Here is a 22,107-nt window from a genome sequence, read left to right on the forward strand (position 1 = left end):
CACAGTAGTAGATGTAATGGTCATCTGAGTTAAATTCACCCATTCCAGTCCATTTTAGTTCGCTGATTCCTAGAATGTCGACGTTCACTCTTGCCATCTCCTGTTTGACCACTTCCAATTTGCCTTGATTCATGGACCTGACATTCCAGGTTCCTATGCAATATTGCTCTTTACAGCATTGGATCTTGCTTCTATCACCAGTCACATCCAAAACTGGGTATTGTTTTTTCTTTGGCTCCATCCCTTCATTCTTTCTGGAGTCATTTCTCCACTGATCTCCAGCAGCATATTGGGCACCTACTGACCTGGGGAGTTCCTCTTTCAGTATCCTATCATTTTTCCTTTTCCTACTGTTCATGGGGTTCTCAAGGCACGAATACTGAAGTGGTTTGCCATTCTCTTCTCCAGTGGACCACATTCATACATCAACTCACACACTACTGTTCATAGTAACATTAATCATAATAGCCGCAAAGTGGAGCCAACCCAAATGCCCACTGACTGATGAATGGACAAACACAGCCTGGTCTATTCATGCTGTGGAAGATTATGCAGTCACTAAAAGGAGTGGAATCCAGATTCCTGCCACAATGTGGAATCACCTCACAATCACCATGCTGAGCAAAGGAAGCCAGACACAAAAGGCCACACAGTGTGTGAGTCTATTTATATGGAATGTCCAGAAAAGGCAAACCAATGGAGAGGGAAAGGAGATTTGTGGTCTCCAGGGTCTGAGGGGAGAAGGGAATGGAGAGGGACAGCTCATCAGGACCAGGTTTCTTTTTGGAGAAATGAAAACACTCTGGAGTTAGATAGCAGTGATGGCTACACCACCGGTGACGATACTAAAAACGATACTAAAAACACATAATTCATTATATGTTTTGAAAGACTGAATCTTATAGTAGATGAACTATATCTCATTAAAGAAAAAAAAGAAGGTGATATGATACAGTGAGAGGGCTAGTTCACAGATGGTGGCCAGGGAGGGTCTCTCCAAGGAGGTGCCATGTGACTAGAGACCTGAAGAAAGAGAGGGGTGAACTTTACAGGCAGAGGGGACAGCACGTGCAAAGGCTCTGGGGTAGGAGCACACAGGGCGAGGCTCTCAGGGCAGCAGGAACCCATGTGTCTGGAATGGAGGAGACTGTGGGGCTGAAAGGCTGGAGACACCCTGTGCACCAGAAGGGCCGGTGGCCAAGGAGAGAGTCCAGAGACCCTCTGGAGGGTTTGAAATAGGATTTAGGAAGTAATGTGATTATGCTTTTAAAAGGTTCCAAGAGGGAATTCCCTGACTGTCCAGTGGTTAGGACTCTGCACTTTCACTGCATAGGACACAGGTTCCATCCCTGGTCGGGCAACTAAGATACTAAGATGGTGCATGCCGCGCAACACACCCCCAGCCCCCTAAAAAAGGCTGTAAGGGCGAGAGGCAGGAGGAAGATGTGTCAGGAGACCAAGCCAGGCCTAGCCTCCGACTTCCCCACTCCCAGGACAGGGGGCTTTGGTGCCATGCCCAGCAGACCAGGGGGGACCACCTTCCCTTCATTCTTTTCCCCATCCCAGTCTACCTTCCTCCACCATGGCCTCTGGCCTCCTTGGTCTGACTGTCCCCCAACATAACCCGAACGAGGAGACAGGTGGTGTATGGCAAGACTAGCTAGACTGGAGGGTGGAAGTCTGGGCAGTTTGGAAGCCCCAGCAGGGGCGAGGGTGCAGGGCAGCAGGAAGCACCTCCCCACCCACCGCCTCCTCTCCCCACCCCCACCCTGCCCCGAGCCCCTCCCTGAGCAGACGCGCAAAGGTGCAGGCGGCTCTGGGACTCGAAGTGGGTGCAGCGGAGGACCCTTCTGTTCGCCCCTCATCTCTCTGGGAGCCAGCTTCTCCTGAAGGCTCCGTTTCCAGGATGGCAGAGCACAGGTGGGAAGAGCCCAGTGTGCACCAGCCCCCGCCCACCTCAGGTCTGAGCCCAAGGACGGGACACAGGAGTGGAGACTTTTGCACCAGAGCAGGGGTTCAGAGGGGACAGGCCAGGTCAGGGGCCCGACTTGAGCACCTCCTGGCTTCCAACCAGCCCTGCCTCTTGCTGGCCACGAGACTTTGCTTCTCCCTGCCCGTTTCCTCGTCTGTAAAACTGGAGTGTTGACACTACTGACCACATCGGGCTGTGACAAAGATGAAGTGGGTTACAGAACAGTGCCTGGTGCCTGGCAACTGGGGAACAGCTGGAGCAGGTCTGAGAAGCAGGACCAACATGACTCTTGGGTGCATCGGCTATATGGCAGGTCCTATGCATTCTCCAAGGGGGCTTCCCTGGTGCCTCAGTGGTACAGAACCCACCTGCCAGTGAAGGAGACGCAGGTTCCATCTGTTAGGTAGGTAAAATAGGGAAAAGAAGTCCAAAATGGCGGTGGCTAAAAGACAAGGAAGGGAAAAGCCCACAAAAATAGAACAAAAGAAGGTCCAAGGACCTGAGGGAGGACCTCAGGTAAAACAAACAACACTCCTGGCTGGCCCAATTTACATAGGACAGGCCCAGGGAGAGAGAAACATATAAATAGAGGAGCCAAAGCCAGGTCTCTCTCTCTCTCCCCCATGCACTGGGGCGCTCTTCTCCTCGTGTCTTTGGATCGATGTGCCCTCACGCCTCGAAGATGGGCCTTCCTGCTATCTTCTAAATCAAATAGAGCCGAAACACTGAGCTGTAACACTGATTTGTCTAAGAGCCATAACACGGTCCATTCGAGACCTGAGAGCTATAACACGGTCTATCCAAGACCTGAGAGCTGTGACATGCCTAAGGGGCTTTAATGTCCGTCACTCCAGATCCTTGTTGTGATGAGACAAAGAACCGAGGAGCATACACTCACGTGACATCTATGGTGCCGTGACTCGGATGTAACCTGGCTGAAACAACCTCTGCGTGGAAGAGGCCAAGCACAGCAGGAGCCCAACTCAGCAAAGCTCCCGCACTAGAAGCAGAAGGTGAAGAAACCCAGCGCAGGGGAAGGCCCATTGTGCTGGAAACCGGGACAGCGGAAAGCCCACGCGGCCCAGTCTCAGATCCCAGGAGACCTCCGGTTAAGGTAACAGGTCCTCGTTCCTATGGCTGGAGGGACATGCCTAACGAAATCTTAATTCCTTTACGATCTCTCGTTTCTTGTTCCCTCGAACCTCCCGCAAACAGGCGGGTGGCAGGGGGCACGACTGAGGGACTCTGGAGAGGCTACTCCTCAGCATGTCCCAAAGGCGCTATCTGCTGAGCCCCAGCAGCTGTTACACAAGCCGGTAGGGGTTCTTCTGTCCTTTCTCTTCTCTGTGCCAAGGATCAGACCAGTGAAATTGTGAGCACCGGTCAGATATTTAGCAAATTTTCCAGCGGGCTATGAAGGAGATTCCTCGGCACGTTTTCCCCACTGCTTTTTCCTCCTGTCGTTCAGCCCTCTCCCGGGACTTGAGCCCGACCAAAACCCAGAATGGCTTCGGGTACCTAATAAAGCTCAGGTTCTGAGGTCTCATTGCAAAAATTCATTGAGAGAGAAAGCGATAAGAGGTGGACTTGTTAAGATTCAGAGAAAAGCGCCCACTCTACAGGGTACTGGCCATGAAATGCGGCCTAGCTAGGTTTTGCGGATATGCTAATGAGTGAGAGGATCATCCCAACCACTGGGAAACCACCCACTCCTCCCTCTTTTGACTGTGCCTTGGAGTTGTCCTGCCACCTCTGGGTGTGTCTGCTGGCTTATAGACTGGGGATTAAGATTTACTTGAATTTGACTTGTCATCTTGGACCCAACTGATTTTAATTGGTTTACATCATACCCTTGTGCTATGTCATTCTTTCAAAGGTTGTGCTCTGCCCCCTTCCCTCCTGTTTCATGCTCTTTTCTTGAGCCCCATCCAGACCCACAAGGTTGCCTCTACAATCTTCTGGAGAGACAACCAGAAAATACCTTGCCTTGGGAGGGAAATACTCTATAATATCCAACCCCCTAATCCTACCCAGTACTGGTTACACTGGAGATCTTGGGGATGCCCAACTCCAAGGAGGTCCCAGGAGGTCATCACGCCTTGACCTGCCTAGGGATCTGGTCCTCGAAAGGTTGTCATGCTTCAACCTGCTCAGGGATCCACTAGTCCCAGGGGTCCCAGGAGGTCATCACGCCTAGACCTGCCCAGGGACCAAATTCTCGAGAGGCCGTCATGCCTCGACCTGCCTGGGGATTCGATCTCGAGGAGGCTGTCACACCTCAGCCTGCCTGGGGATCTGCACCCTGACCCAGACACGCCTGGCTCTCAGGTTGCAACAGTTCTGGGTAGGATAAGCTTCAGAAAGACTCACCCCTAAGGAAGTCCACCCATGGAAACAGAAGGAAGCCTATTACTCATGGGACTGTACCCAGTCTCAGCAATAACTCAGGAGCCCAATGAGAACCCCATTGCCTTTCTGGAAAGGCTGAAAGAGGCCCTCCAAAAGTTTACCAATCTGTACTTAGACTCTTACGAGGGACAGGTGATTTTAAAGGACAAATTCCCGTCCCAATGTGCATCAGATATCAGAATTAAGTTACAACAGCTACAAAAGCAGGACCCTGCTGCCTCTTTAGATGAGATGGTCCAGACAGCCACCAATACCTTTTATAGCAGAGAACAAGAGAAGGAGGCCAAGGCCCAGGAGAAGGAGAGAAAGAAAGAGACAAGGCATGCCCAGATGCTGGCCGCCCTCCAGAGAAGCCCTATGGCAAACCCCGAGTCCTTGAAGGACAAGGCATGAGACAAATGCCTGATCTGTAGATAGGCAGGGCATTGAGCCAAAAAGTGCCCAAACCATGACAAGTCTCCTAGAATGGCTTGCCACAAATGCCTTCAACTGGGACATTGGGTGGCATTCTGCCCTCAGGACGCAAGAGCCTCAAGGTCAAGTGCCAAGCCTAACCTCACGATGGTTCAAGAGGACTGAAGCGGCCCACTCCAGCCAGCCCGCCTGTCACAGATAACCATCAGGGGCTGGAGCCAAGGGTGCGACTGGATGTGGCAGGTAGGTCCGAGAATTTCTTGGTTGACACAGGGGCTACCTACTCTCTTGAACTCCTACTCCGGAGCCTTCTCCTCCCAAACCTGTACCATTTTGGTGCTACAGGAAAAGCAACTACTAGAAGATTCACCCGAGCTCTTCTTTGTTGCTGGGATGGACAAATATTTTCCCACCAGTTTCTGGTGGTCCCTGAGTGTCCTACTCCCTTATTGGGAAGAGATATACTCACTAAACTGGAGACCACCCTTGTGATGGGAAGTTTTTCAGCTCTTACAGCTCTACAGCTCCTGGTTACTACTGAAGAACCCATTACACCTTCAATAGAGAGGGACCAAAAACTATGGGAAGACAAAATTAACCCCCAGGTGTGGGACCAGGGGATTCCTGGACGAGCCCACCAAGCTGAACCTGTCATCATTGTCCTCCAAGATCCCACTCGGTTTCCTAACCGGAAACAATATCCCCTCAAAAGAGAGGCTCGGGAGGGACTACAGCCCCTAATAAATCAACTCCTTGCTTTTGGGCTATTGGTCCCCACCAGTTCGCCATGTAACACCCCAATCCTCTAAGTAAAGAGAAAAGACGGAACCTGGTGAATGGTTCAAGATCTCCGGATCATAAATGAAGCTGTAGTCCCCCTCCATCCCACAGTACCCAATCCCTATGTAATCTTGGGAGAAATCCCACCCAGTGCCAAGTGGTTTGCAGCCTTGAATCTCAAAGATACATTTTTTTGCATACCGCTGGCTAAAGAATTCCAGTATCTTTTTGCCTTTGAGTGGGAGGCCCCAGGAGAAAAACGCCAGCAGATGACTTGGACAGTATCACCTCAGTATTACCTCTGAGCTGACTGTGGCTCAGATCAGGAACTCCTTACTGCCAAATTCAGACTGAAACTGAAGAAAGTAGGGAAAACCACTAGACCATTCAGGTATGACCTAAATCAAATTCCTTATGATTACACAGTGGAAGTGAGAAATAGATTTAAGGGACTAGATCCGATAGATAGAGTGCCTGATGAACTATGGACAGAGGGTTTGTGACATTGTACAGGAGACAGGGATCAAGACCATCCCCATGGAAAAGAAATGCAAAAAAGCAAAATGGCTGTCTGAGGAGGCCTTACAAATAGCTGTGAAAAAGAAGAGAAGCAAAAAGCAAAGGAGAAAAGGAAAGATATAAGCATCTGAATGCAGAGTTCCAAAGAATAGGAAGAAGAGATAAGAAAGCCTTCCTCAGTGATCAGTGCAAAGAAATAGAGGAAAACAACAGAATGGAAAGCACTAGAGATCTCTTCAAGAAAATTAGAGATCCCAAGGGAACATTTCATGCAAAGATGGGCTCAATAAAGGACAGCAATGGTCTGGACCTAACAGAAGCAGAAGATATTAAGAAGAGGTGGCAAGAATACACAGAAGAACTCTACAAAAAAGATCTTCACGACCAAGATGATCATGATGGCGTGATCACTCACCTAGAGCCAGACATCCTGGAATGTGAACTCAAGTGGGCCTTAGAAAGCATCACTACGAACAAAGCTAGTGGAGGTGATGGAAGTCCAGTTGAGCTGTTTCAAATCCTGAAAGATGATGCTGTCAAAGTGCTGCACTCAATATGCCAGCAAATTTGGAAAACTCAGCAGTGGCCACAGGACTGGAAAAGGTCAGTTTTCATTCCAATCCCAAAGAAAGGCAATGCCAAAGAATGTTCAAACTACCGCACAATTGCACTCATCTCACACACCAGTAATGCTCAAAATTCTCCAAGCCAGGCTTCAGCAATATGTGAACCATGAACTTCCAGATGTTTAAGCTGGTTTGGGAAAAGGCAGAGGAACCAGAGATCAAATTGCCAACATCTGCTGAATCATCGAAACAGCAAGAGAGTTCCAGAAAAACATCTATTTCTGCTTTCTTGACTATGTGAAAGCCTTTGACTGTGTGGATCACAATAAACTGTGGAAAATTCTGAAAGAGATGGGAATACCAGACCACCTGACCTGCCTCTTGAGAAAACTATATGCAGGTCAGGAAGCAACAGTTAGAACTGGACATGGAACAACAGACTGGTTCCAAATAGGAAAAGGAGTAGGTCAAGGCTGTATACTGTCACCCTGCTTATTTAACTTATATGCAAAGTACATCATGAGAAACGCTGGGCTGGAAAAAGCACAAGCTGGAATCAAGATTGCTGAGAGAAATATCAATAACCTCAGATATGCAGAGGACTCCACCCTTATGGCAGAAAGTAAGAGGAACTAAAAAGCCTCGTGATGAAAGTGAAAGGGGAGAGTGAAAAAGTTGGCTTAAAGCTCAACTTTCAGAAAACGAAGATCTTGGCATCTGGTCCCATCACTTCATGGGAAATAGATGGGGAAACAGTGGAAACAGTGCCAGACTTTATTTTGGGGGGCTCTAAAATCACTGCAGATGGTGCCTGCAGCCATGAAATTAAAAGATGCTTGCTACTTGGAAGAAAAGTTATGAGCAACCTAGATAGCATATTGAAAAGCAGAGACATTACTTTGCCAACAAAGTTCCATCTAGTCAAGGCTATGGTTTTTCCAGTAGTCATGTATGGATGTGAGAATTGGACTGTGAAGAAAGCTGAGTGCCGAAGAATTGATGCTTTTGAACTGTGGTTTTGGAGAAGACTCTTGAGAGTCCCTTGGACTGCAAGGAGATCCAACCAGTCCATTCTGAAGGAGATCAGCCCTGGGATTTCTCTGGAGGGAATGATGCTAAAGCTGAAACTCCAGTACTTGGCCAGCTCATGTGAAGAGTTGACTCACTGGAAAAGACTCTGATGCTGGGAGGGATTGGGGGCAGGAGGAGAGGGGGACGACCGAGGATGAGATGGCTGGATGGCATCACTGACTCGATGGACGTGAGTCTGAGTGAACTCTGGAAGTTGGTGATGGACAGGGAGGCTTGGCGTGCTGAGATTCATGGGGTCACGAAGAGTCAGACATGACTGAGTGACTGAATTGAACTGAACCGCAGGGATTCAGAGATAGCCCCCACCTGTTTGGACCAGCCCTTAGCCGGGATCTCCTAGATCTGGACCTGGGACATAATGGAAAAATATTACAATACATAGATGACCTACTAATCTGTTCTCCAGGTGAGAAAAGTGCCCAACAACATGCAATTCAGGTTCTAAACTTCTTGGCAGAAAGGGGATATAAAGTCTCCCATGCTAAGGCACAGATGGTCGAGACAAAGGTCACTTACCTGGGAGTTCAAATTACACACGGGTCCAGGAGGCTGTCCTCTGATTGGGTACAAGAAACCCTCCAGTTGCCCTCCCCCATGACTAGAAAACAATTGCGAGCTTTCCTGGGGTTAACTGGATATTGTAGAATCTGGATACCCAACTATGGTCTAATTGCCCAGCCCTTATATGAAAGCTTAAAGGGACGAGACGATTCAATCCCACTGATGTGGGGAACTCCTCAAAAAGAGGCAGAGGCTACACTAAAACAGGCCTTAACTCAGGCACCTGCCTTGAGGTTGCCAGACCCAGAAAAAGCATTCCAACTTTACGTCCATGAAAGAGAGGGAATAGCCTTGGGAGTGTTAACTCAAAGGTTGGGGTCTGAGCCCCAGCCTGTAGCTTACTTATCCTAGAAGCTCGATCCAACTACCCGAGGTTGGCCTCCCTGCCTTCGAAGTCTTGCAGCTATTGCAATCATGATAGAAGATGCTTTAAAACTTTCCTTTGGGGGGCAAACTAACTATTTTTACCAGCCACCAAGTAAAACAACTCCTAAATGGGAGAGGCCATTTATGGATGTCTGATCAAAGAATCCTCAGATATCAAGTAATGCTGATGGAAAATCCAGGCCTCACTATATCTCCTTGTGAGGTTCTTAACCCAGCCACCCTCCTGCCTACTCCCGAGGGCTCTCTCCCCTTTCACTCTTATCTAGAAACCTTGGACCAATGGACAAAACCCCGAGAAGGATTGTCAGAAGATCCTCTGACCAACCCTGAGGAAATCTGGTACACTGATGGAAGCAGCTTTGTCTTGGATGGAGAAAGAAGAGCCGGGTATGCAGTAGTCTCCAATTTTGAGACCATAGAGGCTAAGCCTCTGCCACCAGGTACTTCAGCCCAATTAGCTGAGCTCATAGCCCTGACTCGAGCTTTAGAGCTGGGAAAAGGAGAAAGAATAGCCATTTACACTGATCCCAAGTATGCCTTTCTGGTGCTACATGCACATGCGGCTATTTGGAAAGAAAGGGGCCACTTGACCACCCGAGGGTCCTCAATCAAATATGGTGATCAGATTCTTAGATTCTTGGAGGCAGTCCATCCGCCCACCGAGGTTTAAGTCTCCCACTGTAAAGAACACCAAAAAGGGAGCACGGAAGTGGCACGAGGGAACCAAGCAGCTGATCAGGCAGCTAGGAGAGCAGCATTACAGAACCATGTCCTAATAGGGGTTGCTACCCTAGTTCCACAGACTAATTTGCCAGAAACTCCTTTATATACTGAAGGTGAGACTCTTAAAGCTAAGAGCGAGGGCTTTCAAATATATCATATGGGGTGGTTCCAAACAAAGGGGCTCCTTTTTCTGCCTGGGAATCTCCAATGGAAGTGGGTTAACTCCTTACATGCCAGTACTCATTTAGGAGAAAAGGCCCTCCAAAGACTACTAGAAAGGTCCTTCGGAGGAACAGGCTTCCAAACAACCCTAAGACAGGTGGTCTCCTCTTCTCCCACTTGCCAATTAAATAACCCCCAAGGAGCTTGAAGACCTCAGCTGGCCCAGCCTGTCCAACAACGTGGGGCCTACCCAGGAGAGGACGGGCAGATGGACTTCACCCAGATGCCAGTTTCTCAAGGGTATAAATACCTATTAGTCATGATAGATACATTCACAGGATGGGCTGAAGGCTTTCCCACCCGGACTGAGAAGGCTGAGGAGGTGGTAAAAAAACTGCTCCATGAAATCATTCCAAGATCTGGTCTGCCCAGGTCATTACAAAGTGACAATGGGACGTGATTTATTTCTAAGGTCACCCAAGGGGTCTCAAAAGCACTGGGCATTACTTATTATCTCCATTGTGCCTAGAGGCCTCAATCTTCAGGAAAAGTAGAAAGAGCCAATCAATTCTTAAAATCAGCAATAAAAAAGATAACCCAGGAGACCTCCCTGGGGTGGAAGGAGGCTTTACCAATAGCTCTCCTCCGCACCGGCATTGCCCCTAAGGAACAGCTCGGTCTTGGTCCTTATGAGATGCTATATGGGAGACCGTTCGTTTATGTCAATGACCTCTTCCTAGATCCAGAGGTTCAGATGCTCCAGTCTTACACCATGGCCACTGGGCAATTCCAACAGGATATACGCTTGTGGGGTATGAACCAGGACCCAGAAGAGTCTAAGGAGTCACCACTATATGCCCCAGGGACTCAAGTCCTAATTAAAGTCTGGAAAGATGGGTCCCCAAAGGCTCAACTCCAGCCCACATGGAAGGGCCCCTACCCTGTAATACTTTCTATCCCCACAGCAGTCAAGGTACCAGGACATGACACCTGGATTCACTACTCACGAGTCAAGCCGTGGAAAAAAAACAGAAGAGGACACTCAATACACCTGTGAGCCCCTGGGAGATCTCAGATACCTATTCAGGACTACCAGTGAGTGCCATTCTAATGAACACCCCCAAAATCTGGTTTCTGGAGATAAGATTTCTCAGGACAGCTCTAAAGAGCCAACACAGCTTGACAAAGATTATACTCCAAAACAGACAGGAGATAGATCTTCTGACCCCTGAACAAGGAGGGACTTGAGCCATCCTGGCGATGTGAATTTAAAATTGACTAATGCCCCTACTAGTCCTTGTTATGCTATATTGATGATGCTTATGATTATTCCGTGTACTGTCAACTGTCTAACCTGTTTTGTCTCTGCCCAGGTCAACCAGCTACAACATACAGTGCCAGTCCAACAAAGATATAAAACTACAGCCGGCCACGGAAAATATCACACACCCTTAGATGGACACCGCTATAAGGACTCCAAGGCTTGAGACTAGCAAGAGGGGGAGGCCCAATACCCCTTGCCATCCCAGTTCAGCAGAAAGTAGCCAGAAAGACCTCAACACCCCTATTCCCAAAGAATTGGGCCTCCCATCTTTCGAGGGGGGAATGTTAGGTAGGTAAAATAGGGAAAAGGAGTCCAAAATGGTGGTGGCTAAAAGACAAGGAAGGGAAAAGCCCACGAAAATAGAACAAAAGAAGGTCCAAGGACCTGAGGGAGGACCTCAGGTAAAACAAACAACACTCCTGGCTGGCCCAATTTACATAGGACAGGCCCAGGGAGAGAGAAACATATGAATAGAGGAGCCAAAGCCAGGTCTCTCTCTCTCTCCCCCATGCACTGGGGCGCTCTTCTCCTCATGTCTTTGGATCGATGTGCCCTCACGCCTCGAAGATGGGCCTTCCTGCTATCTTCTAAATCAAATAGAGCCGTAACACTGAGCTGTAACACTGATTTGTCTAAGAGCCATAACACGGTCCATTCGAGACCTGAGAGCTATAACACAGTCTATCCAAGACCTGAGAGCTGTGACACGCCGAGGGGGCTTTAATGTCCATCACTCCAAATCCTTGTTGTGATGAGACAAAGAACCGAGGAACATACATCCCTGGGCTGGGAAGATTCCCCTGAAGAAAGAAATGGCAGCCCGCTCCAGAGTTCTTGCCTGGAAAATCCCACAAACAGAGGATCCTGGTGGGTTCCAGTCCATGTGGTCGCAAAACAGTCGGAGGCGCCTGAGTGGCTACACAGCAACAGCATGAATTTTCCAGAGGTTTCCTTGCTTGGTAATGACAGCTGATGCCTGATGCGGCCTGAGGCTCACTGATATTGAGAGAGTCAGTTCCCAGACAGGTTGATAAGAAGCTCCGAAGCGGTGGGGCTCAATATGTAGGTGATATTCTGCTCTGTGCTGAGACAGAGGAAGCTTGCTCACAAGCCTCAGAAGATTTCTTAAACTTCCTGGCAGGCTGCGGTTACCAGGCATCAAGAGAAAAGGCTCAGCGGTGGCTCAGATGGTTAAGCGTCTGTCTACAATGTGGGAGACCCGGGTTTGATCCCTGGGTCGGGAAGGAAATGGCAATCCACTCAAGTATTATTGCCTGGAAAATCCCATGGACAGAGGAGCCTGGTAGGCTACAGTCTAAGGGGTCGCAAAGATTCGGACACGACTGAGCGACTTCACTTCACTTCACTTCACTTTTGTGAACAATCTGCTAGATATCTGGGCCTAATTGCATCAGAAGGGACTAGGGCCATAGGCCCTGAGAGGATTAAACCTACACTAAATCATCCCCTACCTATGACTTTAAGACAATTGAGAGGATTTGGGGGAATCACAGGCTACTGTTGCATTGGATTCCGGGTTATGGGGAACCCGCTCGGCCTTTGTATGAACTTAGAGCTGAGACTCAGCAGGCCCAAACCAACAGACTGGTTTGGTCTCCAGATACTCAAAAGGCTTTTAAGGTTCTTCAGACTGATCTCCTGCAAGCTCCCACTTTGAGCTTGCCCACAGGGTCAGAATTTAATTTGTTAGTCCCTGAAAGAAAAGGTACGGCCTTGGGAGTTTTGACACAACCCCAAGAGGGCCTCACCTGCAACCTATTTCTTATCTAAGCAGAGAGTTAGACGTAATTTCATGTGGGTGGCCACACTGTCCAGGAGTAATTGGGGCAATGGCTTTATTAACTCCTGAAACTTTAAAAATAATCCATGGACGAAATCTTACTGTATTGACTTCTCATGATGTGAGTGGAATCTTAAATTCTAAGGTTAATACTTGGATGAGAGATCAGTCATTGTTGTTAGAAGGACCAGTAACTAAGCTTAAAGTTTGTGGAAATTTAAATCCTGCCACTTTCCTTCCTGAGAAGGAAAATGAAACACCTGATCACAATTGTTCCTAATTCCTAACTTTCTGTTCCCAATTCCTTCCTTTAGCTCAGGAAGACCTAATGGATACCCTGTTAGACAATCCTGACATGGAAATATTTACAGATGCCAGTTCTTTTGTTTGGGAGGGGAAGAGTTAAGCAGGTTATGCCGTGGTGATGGCTGAACAGATTTTAGAAGCAAAATCTCTCCCCCAGGGAACCAGCGCTCAGCTTAGCAGAGCCTGTGGCTCTGACCCAAGCTCTAGAGTTAAGCAAAGGGCAGCGTGTAAATATCTACACTGATTCTAAGTGTGCTTACTTGACTTTACATGCTCATGTTGCAACATGGAAAGAAAGAGTTTAAAATGGCAACCGGAGAACCTATTAAGCATTTCAGAGAGATCCAGAGACTTTTAACTGCTAAATATTGTCCTAAAGAAGTAGCTGTTATGCATTGCAAAAGGCACAGCAGGGATGCAAGTAAAGAAGACAAAGGTAACCAGACTGTCAAGCCAGAAAAGCGGCACTTTAAAAGCCCTCACTGCAGACGCCTTTGATCTGGATAGGTGCTGTGAACAGGAAAAACCACAGTTCACTGAGGAAGAATTAGAAAGGCATGAGAAAAGAGGAACAGATGACTGATGAAGGATGGTTACAGTCCGAGGATGGACAATTAGTAATTCCTGAAATTGCTCAATGGAAAAGTTTTTCTAAAGCTTTAGAATTAACTAATCATGTAACTCAGCTCTCAGCTTTCCAACAGGCACTAACTGAACTCTGGGAGATGACTCCTGACCCAGTCTGAGTCAGGCAAGCCTCTATTTGAGCCAGAAACCGAGGTCCTGATAAAAACATTGGGGTCTGGGGGCCAATCTCTCAGGCCCCTCTGGGAAGGCCCTTACCAGGTTATTCTTTCTTCTCCCACTGCTGTCAAAGTGCCAGGAATTGATTCATGGGTGCAGCACACTCGAGTTACGAGGTGGCACCCTGACCAGAACTAAGTGACGTCATTTTATGTCTTTACTTTCTGTGCTGACTTTGTACTTTACAGATGGGCCTGATAATCTATGTGAGCCTACTTCTGCTGACTCCAAAAGTCCTGAGTCTGCCATTTGACCCTCAAGACAATGCCTTCCTGTCCTGGGCTCATTCCTACGCTGCATTCCACAATCGGTCTAATTGCTGGGTACTTTAATAAAACTTTATTACACAAAAGCTCTGAGCGATCAAGCCTCATCTCTGGCCCCGGATTGAATTCTTCTCCTCCAGAGGGCAAGGATCCTAGCATCTTTTCGTGGTTCAGCAACAACCTTTCAGTATTCTTTGCAGAAGGAAGTTCTCCTATCAAGCCCATTTTACAGCAGACGAAACTGAGGCCCAGAAGGGGCTAAGCCACTTGCCCGAGGGCCCACCGTGGAGAGTCTAGGTCTCTAATCCAGGCAGGCCTGACTACGGAGCCCACAGTCTTCATGCAACCCTGGCCCCAATTCACCTCAAGTGGCCACGTGGACCCCCACTTTTCCGGTGAGGAGACTGAGACACAGAGAGGTTTCAGCAACCTGCCCAGATGCAGGAGGAGGTTTTCGCCCAAGATATCTTTCGGGGAGTGGGTGGGGCTTCCTCTCCATGCCTTTCACTCAGGCTGCCACCGGAGCTCCCCAGCGAGCCTGCTGTTATTGCTGGCATCACTCATCTTTCCCCAGAAAAGTCCCGAGGAGGCGCAGACAAAGGCAGGAAACTGGGGGCCCGGGCGTCTGACCCTTGAAGTGCCAGCGGCTCCTTCAGCCCACGGGCCTGGAATCCAACTCGGGCCCCAGTCACATTCCAGGGTGATTCAGCAGGAGGCCAGCAGGGCGGAGGAGGCTCTATTTTGGAGTCTGCGGTCTCTAGCCTCGCCCACTGACACTCTCACTGATTTGAGGCACCGCCAGGCCCTGGGGGACAGGGATGCCGGGCTTGACCCTCTCATCCACAGCTCCAGGCAATTCGGCTGACCACTGCCCGCCATTCCTGGTTCAGACATGGAGGCAGCTCTTCTGATCCTCCCGGGAGCCTTGATTCTCACCATGGGAGTTCCTCAAAACCTGCTCATTCTTTGCTCACAGACCCCACCGCCAACCCCACATCCTGTCCCGTCTCTCTCTCCCTTGAAACTTTGAGAGAATCAGGGAGGAAGTCATGCCTGGATATCACCCACCTTTGGGCCCCTTGGCGTATCCCATCCTTTCTGTACAGAAGGTGGACACTTCTTGTAGACCTAGTACTGAGACCAGTGGGGATCCTGGAGTGGATTGCCATTTCCTTCTCTGTCTGGGACATAGCAGGCGCTTAATGCATATGTCTCAGATGAATGAGTCAAGCACACAGTTAGTGCTCAGTGAGCAGCACCTGCCTCCTGGACTTGAAAGAGGGTTCAGAGAGCTAGTGCAGGTCAGGCGCCTGACACACAGCCCATGTTCTGGACGGCCCAGAGCAGAAGCTGCTCGTTTAGCTGAGCAGTGTGGGTAGGTGGATTGCCGGACTTCTCTGCTCCGGAGTCTCAACTCCTTCAGGGCCTCGGGGAGGATTTCATGGGGGACCAGAGACGCTGTTTGCTGCCAAGTTGAGTTGGAACCTCCTGAGCTTCTATTTAAACTGCTTAGCCCATTCCTTTCCCAGGATTCATTTGCAGGCTGCTGGCTGCTCACCAAGGGTTCCCCCTAACCCTCTTCCACTTTTCCCTCCCATTGCCTCCAGGGTATAGAAAAACCACATGGCTGTCTTGCTCTAGCTTGTTGTTTTCCCAGTTTTGCAATGGACACAGACTCACAGAATTGTTTCTCAGCATAATAAAAGAAAGAGACAGCAGAGGAAGCACAGCGATAAGCAGACAAATGGCACGCTGGAGAGGCAATAGGGAGTGGTGGGGACTGTGGCAAGGTTTAGAGAGGGTTCTGCTGCTGAGTGCCAGGCAATTGCCACGAGATCTTCCAGGAGAGGCGGGAAGTCTGGAACTGTGTGTGTGGACGCCCCCAGTTTTCCCCCCTTGTACTGTGTGGTCCATACCAGACCCACTTGGGTCTGAATCCAGCCGTGGACTACCATTTGGGGACCTCCAGTTACTGCACGTTGAAATGAGACAGAATTATTTGTGCCCAGTAATTCTATATCCTGGAAGGGCCCAGAGTGGCCCTTGTGCCTCTCAGAACCCTCATCTGATGCCACCATGACCTCTGATTCCCCGCCCACCCCACCCCCCACCCGCCACCGAAAAGGGTCTCCCACCCAGGAGACCTCTTCCAACCCTTCCTGCAGCAGCCACACAAGCACAAAGAGGAAGACCAATGCATTCAGCCTGCTGCAGTGGGATGGGGCATGGGAGACCAGCTGCGTGAGCGATCTCAGAGCACAGATGGAGAAACTGAGGCCTGGAAAGTAGGAAGGATGTTTCTGATACTCAACAGGGAGAGCATTAGCCCCAGAGGGCCCAGGAGTTAGACTTCCAAGTCCCAACCCAAGACTTCCTAACTCCACACTCACACCAGGGGAAGCACTCATGGTAACTGAGCCAAGTTTGAAAAATCTTTACCTTGATGGCAGAAATTTGAATTTGGACTAGAAACTAGATACTAAGAATTATCTTTTGGGTCGGGTGGAGGGGCGGCTCCCCTCATGGCTCAAAGGTAAAGAACCCATCTGCCAATGCAAGAGACACAGGTTTGATCTCTGGGTCAGGAAGATCCCACATCCGACAACTACTCAGCTTGCTCTCTAGAGCCTGGGAGCTACAACTAGTGAAGCCCACGGCTGCTAGAGCCCGTGCTCCTCAACAAGAGAAACCGCCGACATGAGAAGTCCACGTACCGCAGCGAGAGAGTGGCCCCTGCTCACCCAAACTAGAGAAAAGCCCACACAGGAATGAAGACCCAGCACAGCCAAAAAACTAATAAACTGAAAAAAAAAAAAAGAATGATCTTTTAGGGGACTCCCTGGCAGTCCAGTGGTTAGGACTCTGTTCTCACTGCCAAGGGCCCAGGTTTGATCCCTGGTGAGGGAACTAAAATCCCACAAGATGTGTGATACATCTAAAAAAAAAAAAAAGACAGTAGAAATTTATTTTTTTAAGAAAGAAATTTTAACATGTATGCTGAAATACTTAATGTTGAGATATCATAATATCTGTAATTTTAAATATTATCAACTGTCAAATGAAGTGGTGGGTGCAAGGGTTTCCTATACAATTCTTTTTTATTTTTTCTATATAGTTGAAATTTTTTATAATTAAAAATGTTTTGATTTTATTTTTAAAGGCCAAAGGTAAAGACAAGAGTAACTGACTGGACTGAAGATGAAGGTGAGGTGAAGTTGCTCAGTCGTGTCCAACTCTTTGCAACCCCATGGACTGTAGCCTACCAGGCTCTTCCAACCATGGGATTTTCCAGACTGACTGAAGTAGCACCTTTTTTTTTTTCTTTGAGTGAGAAAAGCAACAATTTTGGAACCAGCTAGATGTACAGTATAACTTTCGTGCAGACGTAAGGAGGTCACTTAGGCTTCCTAAGCCTCAGCTGTCGGGTAGGGTAATGGACCTCCCTGGGGTGCTGAGCAGGAACGAGCAATGAGCCGTGGGAGAAGCATGGCCTTAAGCGTTTTGACTCAAACTTTGAATCACTGTCTACACAGCATCAGTCTCATGTCTCTCTTTTCCAGCACTTGATTATTTGTCCTTCCTTCCGTCTAGTCAAGGCTATGGTTTTTCCAGTGGTCATGTATGGATGTGAGAGTTGGACTGTGAAGAAAGCTGAGCACCGAAGAATTGATGCTTTTGAACTGTGGTGTTAGAGAAGACTCTTGAGAGTCCCTTGGACTGCAAGGAGATCCAACCAGTCCATTTTAAAGGAGATCAGTCCTGGATGTTCTTTGGAAGGAATGATGCTAAAGCTGAAACTCCAGTACTTTGGCCACCTCATGCGAAGAGCTGACTCACTGGAAAAGACTCTGATGCTGGGAGGGATTGGGGGCAGGAGGAGAAGGGGACGACAGAGGATGAGATGGCTGGATGGCATCACCGACTCGATGGACATGAGTTTGGGTGAACTCTGGGAGTTGGTGATGGACAGGGAGGCCTGGCGTGCTGCAATTCATGAGGTCGCAAAGAGTCGGACATGACTGAGCAACTGAACTGAACTGAAGAATCTGATTGTAGCTGCTTCTCTTACTATCTTAACATCATGTGGTTTAAGACTTTGGGGCATTCAGATCACAAATAAAATGTGTGGGAAGAGTGAAAATTCATTTCTTCTGAAAATTAAAAATTCTTACAGCCTAGATTTTTAATCCAGGTAACTCAGTCTCAGTTTCCTTCTCTGTAAAACAGGGGTAAAAAGAGTACCCCCTCACTGAGCTGGAAGAAGAAAATGAGACTGGGGGTCTCAACTGGGGTCCCTGTGAGGTCTTCCAAGGGTCCAAGCAACTGCCCCCATGGTCTACATAACGCTCCCCACCAGCTGTCAGTGACCCTCATACCCACCATAGAGCTATATGTGAAAGTCACTCAGTCGTGTCCAACTCTTTTCGACCCCACGGACTATACAGTCCATGGAATTCTCCAGGCCAGAATACTGGAGTGCGTAGCCTTTCCCTTCTCCAGGGGATCTGTACAACCCAAGGATCAAACCCAGGTCTCCTGCATTGCAGGCGGATTCTTTACCAGCTAAGCCACTAGGGACGTCCATAGAGCTACATGGACAGATGTCAAAACGAAACTCTAGAGGGAAACAGCAGCAGTGCAGTCCAAAACCAACTCTTTACAGCATTTCCAAAAAGCCTGACAACTTAGGAAAAATAATTCATAATCCATGGGGAAACTTATCTGTGGTCTTTTTTTTCTTTTTCATTTTTCCAGGCAAATGATTGAATGTATGGTTTTAAGTTTCACCTGGAAAGATGTCTAGAGGTTGAAGAAAACTAGGGTGAAATCATTGTTTGGAAATTCAACCAACACTGTTTAAAACTAAAAGGTTTCCAGAAAATTTCTGCAAGCTTCAGACACACTGATTTAAACACACTTTCACTGCTCTGAGTTATCTACGGGCAAATGTCTGCGTGAATGAGGAAAGCTGGGAGGCTGAGAAGATATGGCAACCAAAGGCACCGAGGCACCCTGGATGAGATCCTGGCACAGAAAGAAGACGTTAATGGAAAAACAGACGAAATTCAAATAAAGCTTGGAGTCTGGCTAATTTTAACAGGCCAGTGTTGGTTTTTTTAGCTTTAATGATTGTACCACGATAACGTAACCCATTAACAATAGCTGGAATTTGGTGAAGGGTATCTGGGAACTCTTTGTACAACTTTCCTGTAATATAAAACCAATGTAAAATAAAAGGCGTACTTTTAAAAAGATCTGGAAAGTTCCTCCCAAATTAATCAACAGGAGAGGTACCGAACTGTTGGGAGGGTAGTTAGAAGGGCTTCAGTCTTATCTATAATGGGATAAATGCTTAAGTCAAATGTAATTCCTTGTTCAGTTTAAATTAATCTTCTAAACACTTTTTAAAAAAAGACTTAACTGCCATCTCCTTGATTTAAATTTTACTTTTCTCCTAAATGGCAGATTGTCAAAGGAGCAGGAGAATCTTTAGGACTAGGAAGATGAGACATCTGTTTCTCCTCTGCCAGGCTACCAGACCTCAGCGGAAGGGAGCCCCCTTTCCGGGAGTGCGTTTCTCAGGCAGAAGGAAACACCGAGACTACTCAGCCCCTTCCCCTGGGTCGGGGAAGCCTGTGGAAGGTGGTTCCAGGCCCGGTAAGAGGGCATCCTTCAGAGCCTCTGCCTTCCTGGCCTTAACCCTGCCATCTGTGTAATGGGGTGAGGAACAAGGCTGTCCACACGATGCTAAGAGCAGGGCTGGGGGCTGATGCGGAGTTGGTGCAGGACGCAGTCAGAGGGTGAAGGGCAGGAGAGAGCTTCTTCCCCCGGGAATCACACGGAGCGTGCCCACGCACCCACTCTGCACCCCGGTTCTCACTGAAACCCCTTCTCAGGTACTGGCGCGGAGCTCTGGGCCAGGCCTGAGCTTCTTGCGGTCCAGCCCTGTTAGTGTGTGCAGTGGGTCATCAGCCCTCTGGGACCCCTGTCCCGGGACCTTTCTGCGCGCATCTCCCCAACGTTGGGCCTGGCGCCTTCCCCAGGGCGGGAGATGAGCGCAGAAGTCCCCCTGACCGGAACCTGGACCCCCACCTCCAGGCTCCCCTGGGGGATGCTGGGGACGGCGGGAAGGTGACCCCCTCCTGCCCGGGGAACTGGAGCGGGGGTGGGGGGCTCCAACACGGGCCTGAGTGGGCTGGGCGACCCCCTGGCTGCAGCCGGGAGGCGCGCGCCCGAGCGGAGACGCCCCTTTGTCTAGCCCGGGGCCGCGCGGGTTGTGGGGGGAGCCGGGACCCGGCCGGCTTGGGGGGCACTCACCGCGTGCGCCGGCGGGTCAGCAGCAGCAGCAGCAGCAGCGCGGCCAGGAGGCCGAAGACCACGGCCCAGGACATGGCAGGGGTAGCGTCCAGGCTGAGGCGGCGGAGCGCGGGAGGCTGGCTCGGGGGCCTCGGGGCCAAGGGGACCCAGTCCCGGGGGCGACCCCGCCCCCATCCCACGCCCCGCCCACCCGCCCGGGGCGGGGCCCGCGAGCGCTCCCGGGTCCCCAGGGCGGGTGGGATTGCTCCCGGGCTCAGCTCCAGGGGGCAGGCTCCCAACCGCTGGCCCGGGAGAGGGGGCTTGGCCGGACAAGCTGCGGAAAGTGCGGCTGCCGGGGAGGGGAGATGCGAGCTGGAAGGGAAGGCGGACGACGGGAGGGGTGATGTAGGAGAGAGGGGGGTGACTACAGGGAAGGAGGGATCCTGCGGGGGTTGGGGGCCTGTTGAGCAGGGATGGGGGACCCGAAGAAGAGGAAGGAGAGGAGTATGGGGGGACGGAGGGGTGGCGGGGATAGAGAGGCAAGTGCTACGATGAGGGGTCCCATGGTGGGAGAGGAGAGACAGAAGCGGGAGGGGCGGGAAGGGGCCTTTCCTCCACCCTCCACCCAAGTATCCGCCACCACGGAAGACTCTCCCCCTGCCCTCCCCTCGCCCCCTCCCCCCACCATCCCATCCCCCCACCAGAAGGGCTAAAGACCATTGATTAGTTTTCGATTCTGTTGGTCCAAGTGCAGTGGGGTTGGGCTGGATTATATCGCCCCTATATTTCCTTCAATAATACTTTGGCCACCTGATTCCAAAAAACTGACTCACTGGAAAAGACCCTGATGCTGGGAAAGATTGAAGGCGGGAGGAAAAGGGGACCACAGAGAATGAGATGGTTGGATGGCATCACCGACTCAATGGACATGAGTTTGAGTAAGCTCCAGGAGTTGGTGATGGACAAGGAGGGCTCGCGTGCTACAGTCGATGGGGTTGCAAAGAGACCAACTCGAGTGAGTGACTGAACTGAATTGAACTGAACTACAGTGGAGGGGACGCAAGAGCTCAGGGCATCTGGCTCTCAGTCTCCCATTCTCAATTGTAATGGACAAATCAATGAGCCTGAGTCCATCACCTGTTCCAGAGCACAGTACACATTCAGTATATGGTGGCCATTGTTACCATCACCTGGTGCTTAGAGGGCTGGCTGGGCCTCCCAGGTGGCTCGGTGGTAAAGAATGCGCCTGCCAGTGCAGGAGACATGGGTTCGATCCCTGGGTCAGGAAGATCCCCTGGAGAAGGAAATGGTAACCCCCTCCAGCATTCTTGCCTGGGAAATCCCATGGACAGAAAAGCCTGGTGGGCTACAGTCCATGAGGTCGCAAGAGTCAGACACGATAGAGCACACACAGAGTGCTGGTCTCTGGTGCCAGTGGCTCCGCAGGAGACTACCCCTTGGCGCTGGCGAGAACTGGGCTCCCAGCTGGAAGGCCTGGACCTACACACCTCCCACCCTCATTTACACCTGGGAAACCTTGGCTTCCCTGGTGGCTCAGATGGTAAAGGATCTGCCTGTAGTGCAGGCTAAGCTAAGCTAAGTCGCTTCAGTCGTGTCCGACTCTGTGCGACCCCATAGACGGCAGCCCACCAGGCTCCCCCGTCCCTGGGATTCTCCAGGCAAGAACACTGGAGTGGGTTGCCATTTCGGGTTTAATCCCTGGG

At 49.9% G+C, this 22,107-nt stretch overlaps 1 protein-coding gene across 1 annotated transcript in view; it reads right to left on the bottom strand.

Moving 5' to 3' along the window:
- The window catches only part of PTGIS (prostaglandin I2 synthase), a 61,257-nt gene extending 40,750 nt beyond the window's left edge, over window positions 1-20,507 (bottom strand). The window contains exon 1 of the mRNA XM_068987047.1: window positions 20,405-20,507. Coding sequence (XP_068843148.1) covers window positions 20,405-20,478 — 74 coding nt within the window. The 5' untranslated portion in view covers window positions 20,479-20,507. The remainder of the gene's footprint in view (window positions 1-20,404) is intronic.
- Window positions 20,508-22,107: the final 1,600 nt, after the last annotated feature.

The sequence above is a fragment of the Capricornis sumatraensis genome, chromosome 15 (genome assembly GCF_032405125.1).
Source record: "Capricornis sumatraensis isolate serow.1 chromosome 15, serow.2, whole genome shotgun sequence".
Classification (NCBI taxonomy): Eukaryota; Metazoa; Chordata; class Mammalia; order Artiodactyla; family Bovidae; genus Capricornis; species Capricornis sumatraensis.